This window comes from Lasiodiplodia theobromae (genome assembly GCF_012971845.1).
Source record: "Lasiodiplodia theobromae strain AM2As chromosome Unknown scaffold_14, whole genome shotgun sequence".
Taxonomy (NCBI): domain Eukaryota; kingdom Fungi; phylum Ascomycota; class Dothideomycetes; order Botryosphaeriales; family Botryosphaeriaceae; genus Lasiodiplodia; species Lasiodiplodia theobromae.
In genome coordinates this window covers 143,057-160,853 of record NW_023336344.1, presented here as the reverse complement: position 1 = coordinate 160,853, position 17,797 = coordinate 143,057, and the positions used below count along the sequence as shown (strand labels likewise).

Sequence of the window (17,797 nt, the reverse complement as noted above, 5' to 3'; positions counted from 1 at the left end):
GGGCAGCGGTGGGTGGTGGGCGCGAAGCGCCGCGTACGTACGTGTGGCCCCTCACTGGAGCTCGATGGGCAAGCGAGATGGCGCAGATCCAATCGCGCGCAACCGCCGTTGCCTGCCGCTCGCGCGTTCCTGCGCTGCCCCTCATCGCAAAGCCTGCTGCCCGCCCAGCTCCTGCCGATCTCCATCATCTGCCAACCTCTCGTCGGCCGTCGCCCAGGCCAGTCTGCGACCGCCTCGCTGCTCTCCACCGATCAGCAATGCAGTCCGCGCACGCATCACGAGAGATCAACCGGTGCGACGCAGGCTGCGTCTGTTCAGGCTCCCGACCGGCCAGCCCGCAATTGAGGCTGTGTGCATGCTCCGAATTGGCGGTGAGGACGGCCTGGCCTCGCGGCTACGCACGGAAGAGCCTCGTGGGGATGTCAGATAATAAAGCTCTCGTGGCCGCGCCGAAGAGCTATTTTTCGCCAAGTTCCAGACGCGACCATTCTCCATGGGTCGCGTAGATCGTTGTTTGCTGGCCGGCCCGGCGACGCCTGCCTATTGGTTGCCTCGCCAATGCCCGCCCCTGCCGCTGCGAGCAAGCAGAGCCGAGACGAGCAAGGTATGTGAATAACTGCTTTGTGGCGACTCAGCACTCCGCCTACTCTCCGCCGGCCCTCGACTCGCACCAACGTCTTGTCCACTCTGTCGACCGCCAACTCACGACTTCCGCCAAGCACGGCGACCTCCGCTGCTCCATTTCCATTTACGAGTACACAAACGTCCATCTCCGTTTCACCGAGCTTACGGCCCCAGTTTCTCCGTGCCAAGCGGCGCGGACGCCGCTGTCTATGGTACATACAAGATGCGCAAACAGTTCCGTCGTCAATCGTAGTATCCTCTGATGTGTGCACCAAGCATCCCTCCAGCCCTGAAGTTTTGACAAGTAAAAAAGATGGCGGTATAGACAAAAACAAGCTGAAAGAAAGACAGCGGAATTAAAACGCAACTGTAGAGTATAACCGAAAGAATACCCATCCGAGAGAAGGAAATTAGTTCCGCTTAGACACTTCAGCTCCACTCGCTTCCCGCTCCATGAAGATAATAACAAAAATGCGAGAGTTTTTGTTTCTCTTTCCGACGCCTTGGAAATGCCAGATCGCTTACCCGGTTGGGCTCGGTGGTGAGGCCTGCAGATCATTCCACCCGCCGTTGCTGCTTCTCCGCATAAACCTCGTCAAATCCGCCTCAACGCGTGTCCTCATGGAGCAAAATGCCCCTTGACCCGACTGACGGAAAAGGCGGTCCCGGAAGCTGCACCCAAAACCCACTCTTCGGCCCATCCCGTTCTATTTCCTCGCCCTCTAAATGATGTTCGCAATGCTGATTCTGCTCGTTCCGCCCGCGCTTGCCGAACTACCCGAACTTCCTGGCGGCGCACCACCGCCTCCCTCTGCCCCTGGCGGTGGCAAGCTGCCGGCATCCGAAGCCAACTGGACCCTCTTGCCCGCGTTGTGCGGGCTGGGCTGGTAGAAGGCCGGCTGCTGCATTTGCGCGTGCGCCTGCGCATGGTGTCTGGACCGCTGCTCTTCAAGAAGTGCCGCGATTTGCCGCTCGACGCGCTCCCAACCGCCCCACTCGCGCGATTCCTTATCTGTGAGCATCGAGTTCATCCGAGGCGCCGGATACCGTTCGTCGTCTTCTTGCATTGGCTCGCCGTTCTCGCTGCTGCCGCCCGAAGCCTTGCGTGATTGGGCCGCATCCTTGGCGACTGCCGCGTTCAAAGAGTTCGGCGGCTGAGTTGATGTCGGCGTGTTGAGCTTGATGCCCGTGTCGCTGCCCACCCAGACCCAGCTGTTCTCCGTCGACCCTTGCAAGTCGCCACTCACGTAGGCCAGCATCTCCTCATCCACCTCTAGCATGCTCTGCGACCCGCTTCCGCTCTGTATGCGCTCTGTGAGCCGGTCCAGGAAAAACGCCAGGTTCCGTCCGCACGCAGTGTTGACTTTTCTCAACGACCCAATGGCCGCGCTGGCGCGCACGCATGTCAGCGCCGAAACGTAGTCTGCACGGAAGCACAGGACCAGTGTGCAGCGCCAAAGATGGGTGCACAGCATGTGCTTCGCGGTCGCCAGGATGCGTGTCTGCCAGCTGTCGCCACGGAAGCTCGGCTCGCCCGCCGCGTCGTGGAAGGCCGGCGGCGACAGCATGCTGCGTGAAATATATTTGGCTGTGTCCTGTGCGACTACAAGGCAGCGGTTGAGTGCGTCTACGCGCTCCGCGGGGTGGCACGCGGATGACAGGTTATGCCTGGCCAAATGGAAGCGCGCGAATGGCAACACGAGGACTGACATTAGGACGCTTGGGTCCACGTAGCTGTCGGGCGCGAGCTGGTATGTCTCGGGGAAGGAAGACATGATGGCCCGAAAGTAGTCCTCATACGTCTGTAATGTGGCAGGCGCGATCGCCCTCGCTTTCAGCGTCTTCTTTAGTTGACCTATGAAGCGCAGGACCGGGATAGTATTATGGAGCGTGACCATCATTGGCCGTCCTGGCGAAGGCCGCGAGATTCCGTGTGGTTGGATGTAGTTGTCATCAACCGCTGCCGGCCAGGGCACCTCGCAATCCTCGTCGTCAATAAGGACCGGTCTGCCAACCTCAAGCGAGAGGAGCCTAGGAAGCGATTAGCTACGACGAAACACGCTTAAAAATCAATAAATCTTACCTGTCCCACGAATAAATCGACCACCACACTCGCCTACGTAATTCTCCCTCGACTACAGGCCATGGTCCAGTCTCGCAATGCAATCCTAGGTCCTGAGCGATTCTGACGGCCGAACCAAGCCATACCCACCCAGCTGACTTGAGGTTGATTTCCGTGAGGAAAATACTGACGAGCAAAGTAGTCCGAGCGTGATCAATCGTCATATCGTCCGACCAGGTATTGATACTGCGCGATGCGATCTCCATGAATGTTTTTCCTTCCCCGTCTGGCGTCAACGCCCCAGGCGACGAATCGGTCGTCTGAAGAGTACCACAGGCCAAAACCGCAAAGAATACAGCCACCCAGATTTGCGGTGCCCCTTGAAACGATCCAGCCGAATAAATTTCTTCAACTTCAGCCCCGAAGGTAGGCCAGTGAATCAGCGGTGCCCAAGCGTGCGTAGATCCATAGTACTGAGCCAATAATTGATCCGTAATGTGCCTAGGCGGTAGCGCCAAGTTTGCCGATGGATAAGACGGCTGAGGAGCATTGTGCCGGTACGGAGGCGGTGCCTTAAAAATACCACGGCTGTAAATGCGAATGTTCTTCCGCACGTGGTCGAAGTTTCCCAGTGAGGGAGGGCCGTGCTTTCGTTCTGAGCTAGGAACTATGTCGGGCAGATTCAACGTCGGAACGTCCACCCGTTGCTTGTCAATGTCCATTGCGCCTCCATGGTGCAGCATGGAGCGCAGTTGCGAGATTTGATGCTTCGCTTCCGCCAGCTGGCTCTGTAGGTCCTGCACTTGCTTGATTGAAGACATGCGGCGGTTCGTCTCCTAGATTCTCCGTCAGCATAACGTGAAGCAGCCGTACGGCATTGCAAGGAGAGATTTGCCTTGGTGAACTGGCATCTCACACTCCTGCTGGAGCACTCTGAGCAGCTCGACGTCTCGGTGGCGTCGCATTTCACTTTGCGCTCGCGGCAGGCGTCACAAGATGGGTCCTTCCTGCGCTGTCGGTACGCTCGCTTGGTCGCAGACAAGCCTCCCGAAAGGTGTGTTGGTGAAATTCCCGAGGCTGACAGGGTGGCGTCTGGGAGTGTTTCATGGATGCTGCCTGGGAGGCTGCCAGCGGCAGTGCTCGGCGAAGTTGACGAGTTCCCGTAAGGGTAGCCATATGGAGTGGAGCTGTAGCTGCCGGGAGAGCGTGCTATCGTTTGGGGAGGCAGAGAGGGTGTCTGAAGGCCATGGGGACGGGCTGCGGAGCTCAGGCTGAACAGGCTCGAGGCTGGGGGGATGACGGTCTGGGGGGAGGCGTTGGAGGAGAGGGAGGAGGAATCGTGACTAGGGAGTGTGTGAGATTGCTGGCGCGTGTAGGAGCCGTCCATGGTGAAAAGTAGAGTGGCAGCGACGTGGCTGCTCTCGAGAGATGACGGGTCCCAAGGCACTCGGTTGCTGCCGAGATCTCTGCGGGTCGCCTCGCACTTGACAAGACTCGGGCCCTTTCTGAAAAAGGGAATTAGATGGACAAACCCTGGTCAGCACCATACAGCTCCAGTGGTGCTTTGATAGGACGATGGCGGGCTGGTCCGAGTCAAAAATAGCGTCGGGGGGTCTGCGTGGGCTTGGTCGTCTGCGTCAGGCAAGCAAGCACACGGACTGTGCGACCAGCTCGAAAGGATGCCGATTTGCTCGGAAGGCAGGCGTGCGCTGAAGTATCGACGGGAGGGCCAGCTGCATGCGCGGCGTCAGCACAGGTACATGAACGGCTGAAGCCGGGTCAGGCCGACCGGATAAGCAGTCAATTGACGGCGAGCAGCATGAATTGGGGCAGGCGGGAGGGCGGGTATCGCGCTGGATGCGGTGCGCGGTCGGGACGGGCGACTTTTTGCAGAGCTCCGCGCGTGACCAGCGCGAGGGTGTGTGGCGGGACAGAGGAGAAGAGAGAGAGGGATCAGGCCTACCTATCACGGCTGCTGCAAGTGCATAAGACCCCCGCTAGCAGATCGAGGAGGGGCCAGGCGAGGATGCTCCCGCCGGGGAAGGATCAACGGCAGGCACGCAGAGGGAGAGGGGGCCGGCGGAGAGGCTTGACGTCTGTTGAGTGCTCTGCCTCGGTCTCTGAATTTTCTGGCACGCCCCCCCTGGCGGCTGAGGCTGAAGCGCGCGGTCAAGGCTGGTCGTGGAGCAGCTTCTGGTGGCGCCACGGCACGTACATGGATGCGGGCAACGGTCAGCGGTCAGCGGTCCGCATATTTGATTGAGGGCCGGGAGCACAGCATGTTCGTATCGTTCTCGTGTGGTGCGGCCGGGTGGGACTGCGCTGGGAGAGGACATATAGCAGGCAGGCCCAGAGGCCGGCGATCAGTCGAGCGCGAGGCATCAGCGGCGGCGGCAGGCTCCATTAGGGAAGATGGTGATCTCGAGTTAGCTGGTAGGCGCGGGCGCGGAGACGACCCAGCGCGCAGGACATGGTCCAGGAGGCTAATCTGGCCAGGGTCCTGTATTTGCCGCCGCTTCGACGGCGGGATCTAGGATCCTAGTGGGTAGGCAAAAATCTTCACCACTCGCAATCCCTGCAGGGCCGTCCGTCCGGGGGCGCGCGCTGGCCTGCGTGTGCTTGTGCCTGCTTCCGCCCAAGGATCGCATCTGGCGCGGTGGTGATGTGCGCGCCGCCTGCTGGATGCGGCGCCTAGCCCTACCCACGCTGCCCTGTCACGCAATGCGGAGCAGCCTCGCCTGCCAGCCAACCACGAGGCCCGCCAGTCTGGAGAAGTGCGGCGGGTGGCTGGCCTGCTGCGCTGATGCTGTGGCGCGCGCCGGCGAGAACGTGGCCGCGGGCCCGCGCTGCTGGAAGGCCGTTGCACTGGCTGGGCCAGGCCTAGCGACGCTCGTGGCCTCGGCCGGGCGTGGCCTGAGGTGCTGGCAATTTCTGGCCGGGCGTGCGCCTGCTCCGGGCAGGTCGGCCGCGCGTGGTCGACGAGATGCCACAGCGCGCACTCTACGCGAGGTTGTTAGCGTCGGCGCTGTCTCACCCTGCGCTGCGCGAGGGAGCCGCACGGTAAATTTGGCAACGCGCGTGCTCGCTGCCCGGCGGGGTGGGATGGCATTGGGGCAAGGCGATCTGCTGTTTCAAGGTCGACAATACGGTGCAGATCATCGCGCGGGATCTCCGTGCTTTCGGCAGTCGGATTCCTCCGCCCTCTCCAGCGGCGAAAAGTAACCGCGATGACAGGCATTGGCAGGTTCCGAGCGCACATCATCCTCCGGCTTTTGCACCGCTTCCCGTTAGGATTTGCCGCGCATGCGCGCTCGGCCTGGCGCCAGCGCTCGAAGCGCGCTGCTCGGCCCGGCAGCAGCTTTCGGCCACGTCTACGGCGATCGTCTTGCGGCCGGCAGTCGCTGCGCTGCCAGAGCCGCTCCCAGAAATTGCCCCAGCAGATCGCGCCTAGCCGAAGCCGCCACTGCGCGGCCTTGAGCCCGCCCGCAGATCGTCGACAGCCTGTACCGAGATCGAGCCTGCCGCCTATTGCGCGGCGGCCTGCCTTCCTGCCCTCTCCATCATGCCGGCTGCCCGCCCGTACCTCCGGCTGCCTGCCCGACTGGCCGCGGCCCCAGCTCCCGCGTCGTGTTTTCGTGGGACGGCAGCGAAGGATTGCAAGCCCTGCCCCCTCCATTTGCCACGTGATGGCCCTGGGCCACGCTGTGGCAAACGCGTCACTCTAGAAAAGCGCAATTGATGACTCTCAAGGGCCTCCATCTCGGTCCCCGGACGCCGATTGCTGCCCGGCCGGACGACGTGCGCGTATACGAGCGCTGCGCTGCGGCAAAATTCCCTATCCGACGCTTGGCCTGGAATGCGCCCGCGCGGCCAAGCGTTCCAGACTCCTTCCATTGCGACACTTACGACTCCGGCGGGCGCCATCTGATGCAGCTGCCAGCCGCCGTCGCGCCCGTTGGAGGCTCATCCTCGCCGGGGCGGAGACGGCGCCGTTACCCCTTTCTTATCTTCACGTGTTCTCCCGCCGCTGTTCCAAAGTTCGGATCCGGCCGTCGCCCGCGTGCCGCAGGCCGCGATCCGCTCAAGCTCCATCTACTTTTGTCCAAATCTGTGACCGGCACCGCCCGGCGACTACTCCGCCGCCATCACTGAGCCCTACGGCGGCGCGCGATGCTGCTCTGCCATTGGCCGTGTTCCTGTCGGTCACCGGGCAATCCGCGGCCGTTTGAAGAGAGTTGTTGCAAAATTTCCAAAAATTTCCCTCCTCGACGCTGCATAAGACGTTAAGCTTTTCTGCCTCCTGCCCGAACTGCCGCCTACCCGCGCCCAGTTTCCCGAAAAGCCCAAAATGTGCAACGAGCAGGTCCACGCGTTCCTGAAGGCGCTCCCCAAGTGCGAGCAGCACATCCACTTGGAGGGCGCGCTGACGCCCGAGGTGCTGTTTGCCCTCGCCAAGAGCAACAGCATCGCCCTCCCGAGCGACGACCCCGCATTTGCCTCTCCGCAAGCTCTCCTTGCCCGCTATGAACGGTAGGCTTGTCTTACCACTCCCCCGGTTCCCGCGCCCGCCCCTGGCTCCACGTGATATCGGGAATTCCAGTCTCACACCCTGCTGATCCCGCCTGTTCTAGTTTCACCTCCCTTGACGACTTCCTGCACTACTATTACATTGGCATGTCCGTTTTGATCCACGCCTCGGACTTCGAGGCGCTGGCCTGGGACTACTTCCAGCATGCCGCCGCCGATGGCGTGGCGCATGCCGAAGTCTTCTTCGACCCGCAGGCGCATACTTCCCGCGGCATCTCGTACGATACGGTTTTGCAGGGCTTCAGCGCCGCCCGCGATCGCGCCACGCGCGAGCTCGGCATCTCAACCGAGCTGATCTGCTGCTTCCTGCGCCACCTCCCGCCGCAGGATTGCCTCGACACGTTCGAGCACGAGCAGGTGCAGGCTAGCTACATTGGCGGCAAGATTGCGGGTATCGGTCTGGACTCGTCCGAGGCGCCCTTCCCGCCGCAGCTGTTCGAGGAGCTGTACTCGCGCGCCGGCAAGCTGGGTCTGAAGCGCACCGCCCACGCCGGCGAAGAGGGCCCCGCCGGCTTCATCCAGGACTCGCTCGACCTGCTGGGCGTGCAGCGCATCGACCACGGCCGCCGCCTGACCGAGGACCCCGCACTGATGAAGCGCATCGCCGAGCAGAAGATCCTGCTGACGACGTGCCCGCTGAGCAACGTCGTGCTGCGCGGTATCAAGGAGGTCGCCGAGATGCCGATCCGTCAGTTCATCGACGCCGGCGTGCGCTTCAGCATCAACAGTGACGATCCCGCTTACTTTGGTGGTTACATCCTCGATAACTACGTGGCCGTGCAAAAGGCCTTTAACTTGTCCGTTAATGACTGGGACTGGATTTGCAGGGGCGCCATCGAGGGCAGTTGGTGCCAGCAGGAGCGCAAGGATGAACTGCTGAAGGCGCTGGACGCTGTGATCAGCGAGTACAAGGGGAAGCTGAGTGCCTAAAATAAATGATGTCTCAGCTGAGTAGGCATGTTTGGCGTACAAAAGATTTGTAAAAGAATTGCGTAGTAACTCGTAAATAGACTTGCGATACCAATTAGAGTTATGATTGCTGTTAGGTCTTGCTAGACCATCGAATCACGGATACCTGTTTTGCCGGTGAAACTGGTGTGTCTTCTTACTACTTCTATATCCATGCAGTCAGAGGACGAACCTGCAGTCTCAGCTGAGGTCATTGAACAGGCATTATCGACGTCAGACACATGGTTCGAGAGGGTACGAAGGCCGGGCCGCTGCGAGAACATGTCCAGCAGCTTCAGCCATGCACTTCGTTGCGCAACCCGAAGCATAAAGTTGGCTCAGCTCGGAGCCGACCTGCCAAGCAAAACGTCAGCCTTACAATTGTGAAACTTGGCTGTGGACGTCAAACTGAATCTTGGTTTGATAGGTGAAACCTAAGCGTAGGTAAACAGTCCCGCTTGGAACTGCCGGGGCTCAACAAGGGCTATCGCGCGTCGGATCGCTTCTTCCGAGTCATATCACGGTTCCTTCCCATTTCATATCCATTGCCATAAACGGCTTAGCGTAGGTACTACCAAATTCGACTCTGCTCTTTCCCCAGGGCAACCACCCGCTCAGAAAGGGATTAGCGTCGCTTGCTTAGCGCGTGATGCAGCTGCTCGTCCATCAACCGCAAGCATAAGAACCCTTCGCTGTTGATTCCCTCCGAACTTCTACAACCACCGCCGAGCAACATTCGCAGCCTCAGCGAAAGCTCTCCATGCCTTCGTCTTACCTGCCCGGTCGGCAAGCGAGCTATATCGCCGCGCTGACCGCGCTGCGCCTCACTCTCCGCAGAAGTAAGTCACCTCTCGACGTCACCATCACAGCCCCACCCACCTCCATGATGACCGACGCGCAAAGCGTCATAAGAACAGTTATCTGAGAGCTTCGACCGAACTCTCGTGTTTTGCCTACAAACCCTCTTCCGATGACGCCTTCCCCCTGTCTTGTCTGGTTTCACCTTCGCGGATGAAACCGCTGGCAGCGGCGGTCAAGGCTAGGTGAGGGCGCGAGGTACAGCAAGGGATCTAGGTCCAGAGACGAAAAAAAACTTTGAGCTACCCACTGACTTGGTGGAATCACATGTCATTCCTACCTATCATACATTTCGAAACGCTTGTGCTAACAAGTCGTAATCCTGAGCAGGTACCGAGCGCACTGAACAGATATTTGGTTGCATCGTCATACTACTGGAGGCCGGGCAGGAAATGGTGAAGGGGAGGGAGCTTGGACTACTTTCGCAGGTGGATAGTAGATACTTCATGATCAAATCCTTTCGAACCACTTGGCTTCTTTCCTCTGGCTACTGTGTTTTTGAAACTTTGCCTCCCGCTTCTGACGGTCTTGGGATATAGAAATGGTGCATGAGCTACGAGCCATCAATGGCACATGCAGACAGCCAGATAGCCACGACGATCACTCTGTTCCACGGCGTGAGCCGACACTCTACAAGCATGCTCTCGCTCACAATATCTCTAGACACAGTTTCTCAGCCTACTGCTCTCGATATCATCTTGTTCTTGACCGCTATCCCTCAAACAACAGTGGCTCTTCGTAGTCGAAGGGGCTACAAACGCTACAAGTCCACGTCAACACTGTTACTCACAAAACAATAGTAGAAGAGAGTCTCAATATTCGTTTCTATTAAAGCACGCCATCGTTTTTAAAAGATGCCGAATTCTCTAGAGAAGCATAGCAGGGAACCCACGACGGTTAACGACGCACAAGGGCGCGGAGAGAGTTCTTGATGTCGAATCTGCAGAAGAAGAAGTTTTTTTTCGCGAGCTCTTGGGACTCATCAATTGCCACAGTCTGCTACAGGTAAGAAATTTAACCTAAAGAGCTGTACTTATACTTATTTCATGGCAGTCCGTCCACCTGCAGCGTTTATTCCCGTACGCGCCCAGAGCTCGCGCAGCTGTCCGAAACGCGGTTTAATCGCACATGACAAGTTTCCGTCTTCTTCTACTCGGGCCCCAAGGTAAGCCTATAAAAAACGAGTTGACATGAGAGGGTAAAACGATTACCGACTTCACGTTCAAGGCAGGTCACTTCCGATCAAGCCTGTTATACTGTCCTTCGGGAGGAACAACACGTATCTACTACTATATTACTAGCTTTCCCTTTACATGGCGGTTTATGTATAAGTACGCCGTATCTACTAGTAATTTAGGTGAAGTTAATCTGCGTGTCTCGGTGCTTTGTTAGTGCGTAATATCTTAATGCGCATAGTCATCATTAAGATAGAATGGTACTACACAGCATAAGCTAGTAGTAATAGTATTTATAGATAGTAGAAAGGTGTAGTAGTAAATTTTACATAGAGATAAGTAGATAAAAAGTAGTTGTTATCAGGAAGTAAAAAGAGATAAAAAAAGAAATTGCTCCCGAAGACCACGCTAATGAAATCTTACGCACCTTGAAGTAACCAATTCTGAGATCCGCCATTGTCGAGTAAGAGGAGTGATGGGAATTAGTAGAGCTTTTACTGAGCTATTAACAAGAATCGCGAAGCCACAATGGGCCACGCCCTGCTATCGGGAAAGCCTGTCTCGTTCAATCGTTGAGGTGCGGTTTGCACCGATGGGTGGTAGGAAAGGCTCGAGAACTATTGCGAACATTAGCAACTTGCCTCACACGACAGCTAAGATTCGAACGCATGGTCTTCGGAAGCGGGATGGCGCGTTGGACGGCATCAGGGAAGATGTCATCAAATACGTCATCTGTCTTTGGATGGTAAAGTGTGCTTGCATTCAAGATTATGTCCGGAGTGGAGGACCGAATAACGATCCAGCCACGGCCGAGACTGACATTGGGTTTGACGGCGGCGGCCCCACGTTCATGCAGAAACACTACTGCCTACCATGTATCAGTGTCGGAATGATGTCTGGCAGGGGGTAATGCAGCCGACAGCTTGCGTGTATTTATTTTTCACCCATTCTATGAGTAGTTGAAGCTATCTTCCGAGTAGACTCGCTTAGATGCTTGGACTGGGCGCGTTCGAGTAGACTCACTCACAAAGTGTGTCCTAGTAGACTTGGACTAGGCCGACGCTGCTTCTAGGATACGGAGGGGACACCTGGAGACGCCCGGCTCAACCTGAAGTGCAAGTAGACTTGGACGCCATCCTCACATCCGCCACCAAGTAGACTTGCCGTGTGAGTTAAGTAGGCGGCAAGAATCAAAGGGGCGAAGGGCAAAATTTGGGGTAAAAGGAAGAAGAGGATGAAGAGGCGGAGGGGGAGAAGATCTTGTGATATGCACATGTGTCTAGCCCGCCATTCACCAACACCAAGTAGAAGAATATCACCGATGGCTGCATCATCCCAAGGCACAAGCTCATCCAGCGGATGGATACAGAGAATGTCACTGAGAAAGGCTTCGTTCGATTCATCACTGCACAGTGAGCAGCCATATTCCAAACAAAACGCTGATATACAAGAATTTCCGCTCTCCTATTCACTATACCCCTTGGCTTCCTCACTGCTTCGTAAAATCCTCCTTCGGTGCATCCCCCTCTTCCTCGCCGGTCCCGTACTTCCTCACATGCTCCTTCGCAGCATTCTTGTCCGCCTCGAACGCCTTCACTTCTTCACTGTCCATGTGCTGTGCGACCTGGTCAGCCTGCCACTTCTTGAAGCTGAAGCCCAGGCCCTCGTGGCTGTAGTCCTTGTCATTGGCCTGGTCCTTGTGGTACTTGATCTGGATGAAGTCCGAGTCGACCGTGTCTGGGTCGAGCGAGAGCGACACGAGGCCCGTCACGCGGGCCGTCTTGGGGATGACGCGGAAGGTCCATGACTGCATTGTGTACAAGCTCAGTTAGCCATGGTAATCCCCTGCACCGAAGATGACAGCAGCAAACGAGACGGATATGTCTCCTCACCTGATCATTCTTAAACTGAATCAACCCCCTCTCATTCTTCACAACCTGATAGCCATTATTGACGCTCGCCCGGAACAGCTTGGGCAGCGCGAACCACTGGCCGGCCATCTTGAAGCGGTCGTTGGCGTACACGAACTGGTCGTCGTACACGCAGTCGGCCGCGTAGCGTCGCACGCGCTCCACCGTCGGCGCGCAGCTGTACAGCGCGATGATGTCGTCGACCAGCGCCTGCCGCGCCGCGTCCAGCGGCAGCGACTTGGTCGGGTCAGGCGTGTAGTCTTCGTCCGTCGCCGTCTGCCGCGGCTCGAAGTGTTCGCCGGGCTTGCTGCTGCTGGCCGTGGCGGTGGTGGCTGCTGTAGTAGAGGTAGACATGGTAGCGGGGGTGGCAGCAGTGGTGTTGGGCTTGTTTGTGGTGTTTTGCTGCTGCGTCAAGCTGTCCCTTCGGACATCTTCGGGTTCTGGCTCATCAACGCTCAGTCTTCGCAGCGGCGGGTTCGCTCTCTGCTCAGCGGCTTTGAGCCTGGCGGTGTAGACCTGCTGCGGATGCAGTAATGACGCTTTGTTGAATATTTTCTTCGCGCCGGACACCAAAAGATGCGAATGCGTCGGATAGTCGTTCTTTGCTTTCCGATCGGACGCCGGCGGGTGTGCTGCAGGCGAGGATGTATTTGCCGGAATCATTTTATCGATACCTCCCTAATTTGGATATTGGTGTAGCCGTTGGTGTAATTCAATCTATGATTCGCGGATGACGTGCTGAATGACTTCACGAGGGAGCGAATTGGGGCGGAGGCGCAGTATATGTGTGAGGCCGGAACGGACGGCCTCTCAGGAGAAACACGGACGCGTCCATCGCCCAGCCGCATTGCCGAATGCGCATCATCTGGAGACGTCCTTGTCTGACTGCATCGCCTGGCGGGGAGATGAGCGCGGTCAAAAGACGTCAATGGTAGGACGCCCAATGGCTAATGACGTCACCATTGCTTGGCAGCAAATGATGAGCCCCGCTACCATCTCAGATAAGATCTGCCTTATCGATAAGCCCTCATTAGCTCACCAGCACCCACCCTGGCTCTTGGACTCCGTTCAAGATGTATATTTCAGCTGGAACTTGCTTTAAAATCCTGGACCCCTTGAGGCCCTCAAATCAACATCAATTACTGCAAGGCTATCTACATAGCCGCCACTCCCGGCAGCTATGGAAAACAGCATGGAATCAGATGGTGTAAGCAACCTGCCATGTATCTCGCGGATACTTCCGTTGACGCCTGGAGAAGAAGAAAACGCCTCCACCATGCTAAATATGCCCCCCTCGGCTCCTTGGAATCCCGATTTAGCCGTACTGAATACGAAAAGCAACCCACCCGTACTGATTACTGAAGCGTCTTTCAAACCCCTGTTGAGGTTATTTGTGGATTTTTTTGTTCTTTTGATGATTTTGCGAGAAGAAAGCAAGTGGTCCACCGATCTGGCGAATTTTTCGTTTTGTATCTTTCGAGTTAGTGCAAGGAGACGACACAAACCTGGAGTCCAGTCACAGGTCTTGACACTGGGGGGATGCTCAGCTCTCTATCGAGAGAGAACCGAGGCTCGGCGCGGGCGCTCTGGGGACTGCAAACTGCGTGCGACCTGCTCTCATCTTTCGATCAATCAGGCATCTGCTCCACTCCAGGCTCTGAAGCGGCGATCAACGCTCAAACTACACCTTGGTGCTGAGCTCAGCCGGCCGGAGCTGCCACCGCCTCTCCATTCGACGAGTGGCGGCGCTTTGCGGAATTCTGTGAACCGGGTTCCTGTAGCGTGTAAGCATTCCATCAGCAAACACCTGTGCGCTCGAAGCAACCTAGCCCGAGCAACTCAATCGGGGACTCTTCTCGGCGGAAGAGTTGTGCGGCTTTCACAGGCGGCGCGCCTCCAAGTTCGGGTTTTCTTCCATGACTGACCTCCATTCCGGCTTCGCGGTGAGAACGCTTCTTTGTCGCTTTAACCTTCTTGGTCTTGACCGGCTTTATCTCGCCCGCCTCAAAGCAATCATCTGGGAGATCGTAGCTGCATCACATCAGTATCTAGGGAGGGCTTGCCTATCTTGAGCCAGTCCTTGGGGCCTACCTCCTCGTGTGCACGATGCGCACGGAATGCAAGTTTTGGTCGTAGTTAGCCCATTCCTGGCACAGGCGTTTGAATTCCGAGACCGCGTAAGAGATGTCGAGCGACTTGGCACCTGCAAAAGTTGAGTGGCCAACTCTAGCTTATATGCATAATGCTCTTACCTGGCTTCAGTTCAATGCCAATGTAGAACGTAGTCGTGTAGACAGCGATGGGCGTGTCGCCATTGGTTTCCTTGCCGTTAGTGTCGCCGTTGGACAAGTCGAGTTTGTCTGCAGCCCCTCCGGCGCCAATGTCCTGAAGTATGCCGTTTGCCTCGTTCGTCATATCCGTCTTGACCGAATACTTCACACTACCCTGCAGAACTTCTTCCTTCTCCTCTTCCGTCTTGCAATGATGAACGCGCTTGAAGCCTTTGTTGAACGGTTGGGCCAGCTCAACGTCCTCCGCTGGAGACTGCTCAATCAAGCCGACGAGCTTGCGAACCTTGGACTCGACCGAGCTGCTCCAGTTGTCCTGCGCCTCCTTGTCATGGCTCGCTGCGACGATGCTGAGGTAGTACTTGAAGTCGCTGGTGAAGAAGCTGTGCTTATCGAACAGATCCCGCCAGCGTCGCTTCTCCGAAAGGATGTCGCTGGTGATCTGGCTTGCACGCAGCAGCTCGCGCTTGATAATCTTTTGCGTGGAGTGTGTGATGTTGTGGGTGGCACACATCGACGGGTAGGCGGGAGTGATGATGGGCATCAGATGGCGCTTGTCACCGGGGTAGATCTGAGGATTCCACACACGGACTTGCAGAGGACCATCCTCGATTTCCTTCAGCATGATTGGACGAGGCCAAGGCCATGTGCTCATGAGGTAGAAGAAGCGGCCCAAGACAACAGCAGCACAAGCCATGGGATATAGCTGGCAGATACGCGCAACCATCATAGCCCAAGCGATACCGCCCGGAAATCCAACAATATTCGCGTAAATGGCGCGGCCTGTTCATTACCGTATCAGCTTAGCACAACGGAAAAACCGGGGGTGTACACGTACGCTGCGCCCATAGCTTGACAGCTCTGGTAACCTGCCTGAAGATCTTAGGCTGAGGGACCAAAGAGAGCACCTCATCCGTGACACGAGTGCCGTTCACACTACGCAGATCCGTCTCATCCAAACCACGAAGCAAGCTGTTGTCCTTCAAATCGAGGTCCAAGGGCACCGAGGCAATGGCGAGACGAGCGAAGATCAAGTCGATGTCGATCCCCAGGAAATCCATCTTGATGATCGGGGTGAAGGCATCAGGCACGGGTGAGAACTTCTCGATGGCACCGGGGGGCGCAACGCGTTCGAGCACGTTGATGAAATGCGCAAAGAAGTCATCGCGAGTGACGTGCTTGGGTGCGAGAACGAGGGTATCGATATCGGAGCCTATTCGAAGAGTAGGGCGTCAGAGAGTGAATGTGGGCATGCGCAAATTTGAGGAGTATGTACCGGGACCGTAGACACCCAGGCGGTAGCTGCCAAAGGTGCAGATCTTGCCGCCAGCGTTCTCGATAACGGAGGGCGCAAGGCCCTTTACATGGCCAACGTGACGAACAAACTCCTCGACGGCCTTCTGCAGCGTCTGGAGAGCGGCTCCCCTGCAAAGCGTCAGCACGGCGCAGATGGTGGTGGCGATGGCGACAAACGAACCTCTTCTCCGTCTCCTCAGGCGCTTCAAAGGTATTCTGGCTGCGCAACTCGTCCAGAAGAGAAGCATCCAGCGCCAGCTCAGCATCGGTTGGGGGCGCGCGTGAAATGGGATCAGTCACGCCCCAGCGCCTGCCGGATTGGCCGGCCATTCTGCCTCAGGCGATATGGGTGCGAGCAAATGAGTGGCGGGTGTGCGGTTGCGGAGGTTCGGTGCGAGCGGCGCGCAGCGTTGATGCGGCGGGCGGGGGGTCGGGGAGGGTGGATTTAAGCGCAAAGCTGCATGCCGTCGCGCCGGGGACAGGCGACTGGGTGGATGGTCTCGGTTCAGAGTGTGGGGGAGGTGTTTGTTAGAGAAGGGCAGTGTCGTGCGAGGAAAGCGAGCGAGGAGCTTCGCGCCAAGGCACCCACACGGATCATCGCCGACCCTAGGGCTGACTCTCAATCTCCGCCGCACAGCCCGCCCGCCTGCCAGCGCGGCCAATATTAACGCCTAGTTTCAAGCATCGCAATTCATTTCGGTACAACACTGTCCCCTACAGCATATACGGCGCCCGGACCACGCATTTCCTCCCTACCCGCTTCCAAAAAAAGATGCCAGCTTCGCGTCCAGCCACTTCACGTCGTCCTTGCTCTGACCAGGTCCTGCAACGCTGTCTCAGCACAGACACATAACTGTCGCACGTTCGAACTCACCTCCGGCCCAGTGTCCCCAGATCGATGGAAATGCCTCCATCGTGCCTATGCCAGGGCGCATGTTGGCCACCTCGTTGGCCGAGTCGTCAGGACTGTGCTCTCAGTCAGCCTTTATCAGGACTCGGTTATGCTTGCATATATTACGGGAAGTAGAGGTCAGTTTTGCCAGGCAGGACCAGCGCTTTGGCCTTGATACCCTGCATAGCCTTCGCGAAGTCGCCGTTGTACGGCTCCTGGTCCGAGCAGTCGCCAGCCTGCCACGTATGGAGCATCACCATGAGGTTTTCCGGATCTACCCGCATCAGCACCCGCATCCACTTTTACACTATCAGAGACAAACCTTTGGAGCATGCCCAGGCTTCCCAGAAGTTCACCATGAAATCCTCCAGATTCTTGAACCCCAGTACTTTCTCGTAGAGCTTCTCCCTGTAGAAAGCCTGACTGAACCCCCAACCGGCGTATCCACGTCCAAACGCCTTGAGACCGACACTCTTCTCCTCGGCCGTCCAGGTCCGGTAATCGCTTACCTTTGCGAGGGCTTCGCCATTCGCCGAGCCAGCCGACGGCACGCCCTTTGCGGCAAGGAGGGCCGACTTGACTCCTTCAAGGAAGACTTGGTTGTGCAGGGAAGTCTTCGCGGCTCCGCAGAAGGGAACGATCAGATCCATGAAGTCGGGGTACTGGGTAGCCCATTGGTAGGTTTGACCCGCGCCCATGGACCAGCCAAGCACAGCTTTAGCATGTTTGATGCCCAGGTGCTTCGTCACCAACTCGTACTGAGCCCGTACGTTATCGTAGAACAAGACGTCAGGGAATGGCTTCAGGCCGGGCGTGTTTGACGGGGACGAGGACTGGCCATTTCCGAACAGCGCCGTGATGACGATGAAATACTTCTGTGGGTTCAATGTCTTATCCTCACCGATGAGCCACTCGTTGTCGGAGATCACTATCTGTCTCAGCTCAGATGATCACTGGAAGCGCACCGCTCAGCTGCAAACGTACATCCAGAATACCATGTAGGATAGATAACAGCAGGCAGGCTGGAATCGCCGAAAGTCTTGTAGGCGATGAAGGCGTCCGGGATGAGGCCGCCGGACTTCAGCTTGAAGTCGCCGAGCTTGTAGGTGTTGTAGTCCGCCATTATCATCTGAAGCAGAAGAGCATCGCGGCGACGC

The 17,797-nt window shown here is 57.3% G+C and overlaps 5 protein-coding genes across 5 annotated transcripts; 1 reads left to right on the top strand and 4 right to left on the bottom strand.

Annotated features, from left to right (window-relative positions):
• Positions 1–1,346: 1,346 nt before the first annotated feature.
• LTHEOB_5115 (C6 transcription factor) lies at positions 1,347–3,507 on the bottom strand (the record flags this gene model as incomplete). The annotated part of the gene is made up of 2 exons (XM_035514225.1): positions 1,347–2,655; positions 2,837–3,507. The coding sequence occupies 2 exons, from the start codon at positions 3,505–3,507 to the stop codon at positions 1,347–1,349; spliced, it is 1,980 nt and encodes a 659-aa protein (XP_035373983.1).
• Positions 3,508–7,034: 3,527 nt separating this feature from the next.
• LTHEOB_5114 (Adenosine deaminase) lies at positions 7,035–8,203 on the top strand (the record flags this gene model as incomplete). Its single annotated transcript, XM_035514224.1, has 2 exons — positions 7,035–7,216; positions 7,318–8,203. The coding sequence occupies 2 exons, from the start codon at positions 7,035–7,037 to the stop codon at positions 8,201–8,203; spliced, it is 1,068 nt and encodes a 355-aa protein (XP_035373982.1).
• Positions 8,204–11,743: 3,540 nt separating this feature from the next.
• Positions 11,744–12,827, bottom strand: LTHEOB_5113 (Fad dependent oxidoreductase; the record flags this gene model as incomplete). The annotated part of the gene is made up of 2 exons (XM_035514223.1): positions 11,744–12,061; positions 12,147–12,827. The coding sequence occupies 2 exons, from the start codon at positions 12,825–12,827 to the stop codon at positions 11,744–11,746; spliced, it is 999 nt and encodes a 332-aa protein (XP_035373981.1).
• Positions 12,828–13,864: 1,037 nt separating this feature from the next.
• On the bottom strand, positions 13,865–16,078 carry LTHEOB_5112 (Poly polymerase pap; the record flags this gene model as incomplete). Its single annotated transcript, XM_035514222.1, has 7 exons — positions 13,865–13,939; positions 14,090–14,195; positions 14,256–14,367; positions 14,417–15,235; positions 15,291–15,665; positions 15,729–15,877; positions 15,930–16,078. The coding sequence occupies 7 exons, from the start codon at positions 16,076–16,078 to the stop codon at positions 13,865–13,867; spliced, it is 1,785 nt and encodes a 594-aa protein (XP_035373980.1).
• A 422-nt stretch (positions 16,079–16,500) lies between these two features.
• Positions 16,501–17,769, bottom strand: LTHEOB_5111 (Alpha beta hydrolase fold protein; the record flags this gene model as incomplete). The annotated part of the gene is made up of 5 exons (XM_035514221.1): positions 16,501–16,571; positions 16,623–16,714; positions 16,767–16,914; positions 16,963–17,568; positions 17,625–17,769. 5 exons carry the CDS (start codon positions 17,767–17,769, stop codon positions 16,501–16,503), a joined length of 1,062 nt encoding a protein of 353 aa, XP_035373979.1.
• Between the last annotated feature and the right edge of the window lie 28 nt (positions 17,770–17,797).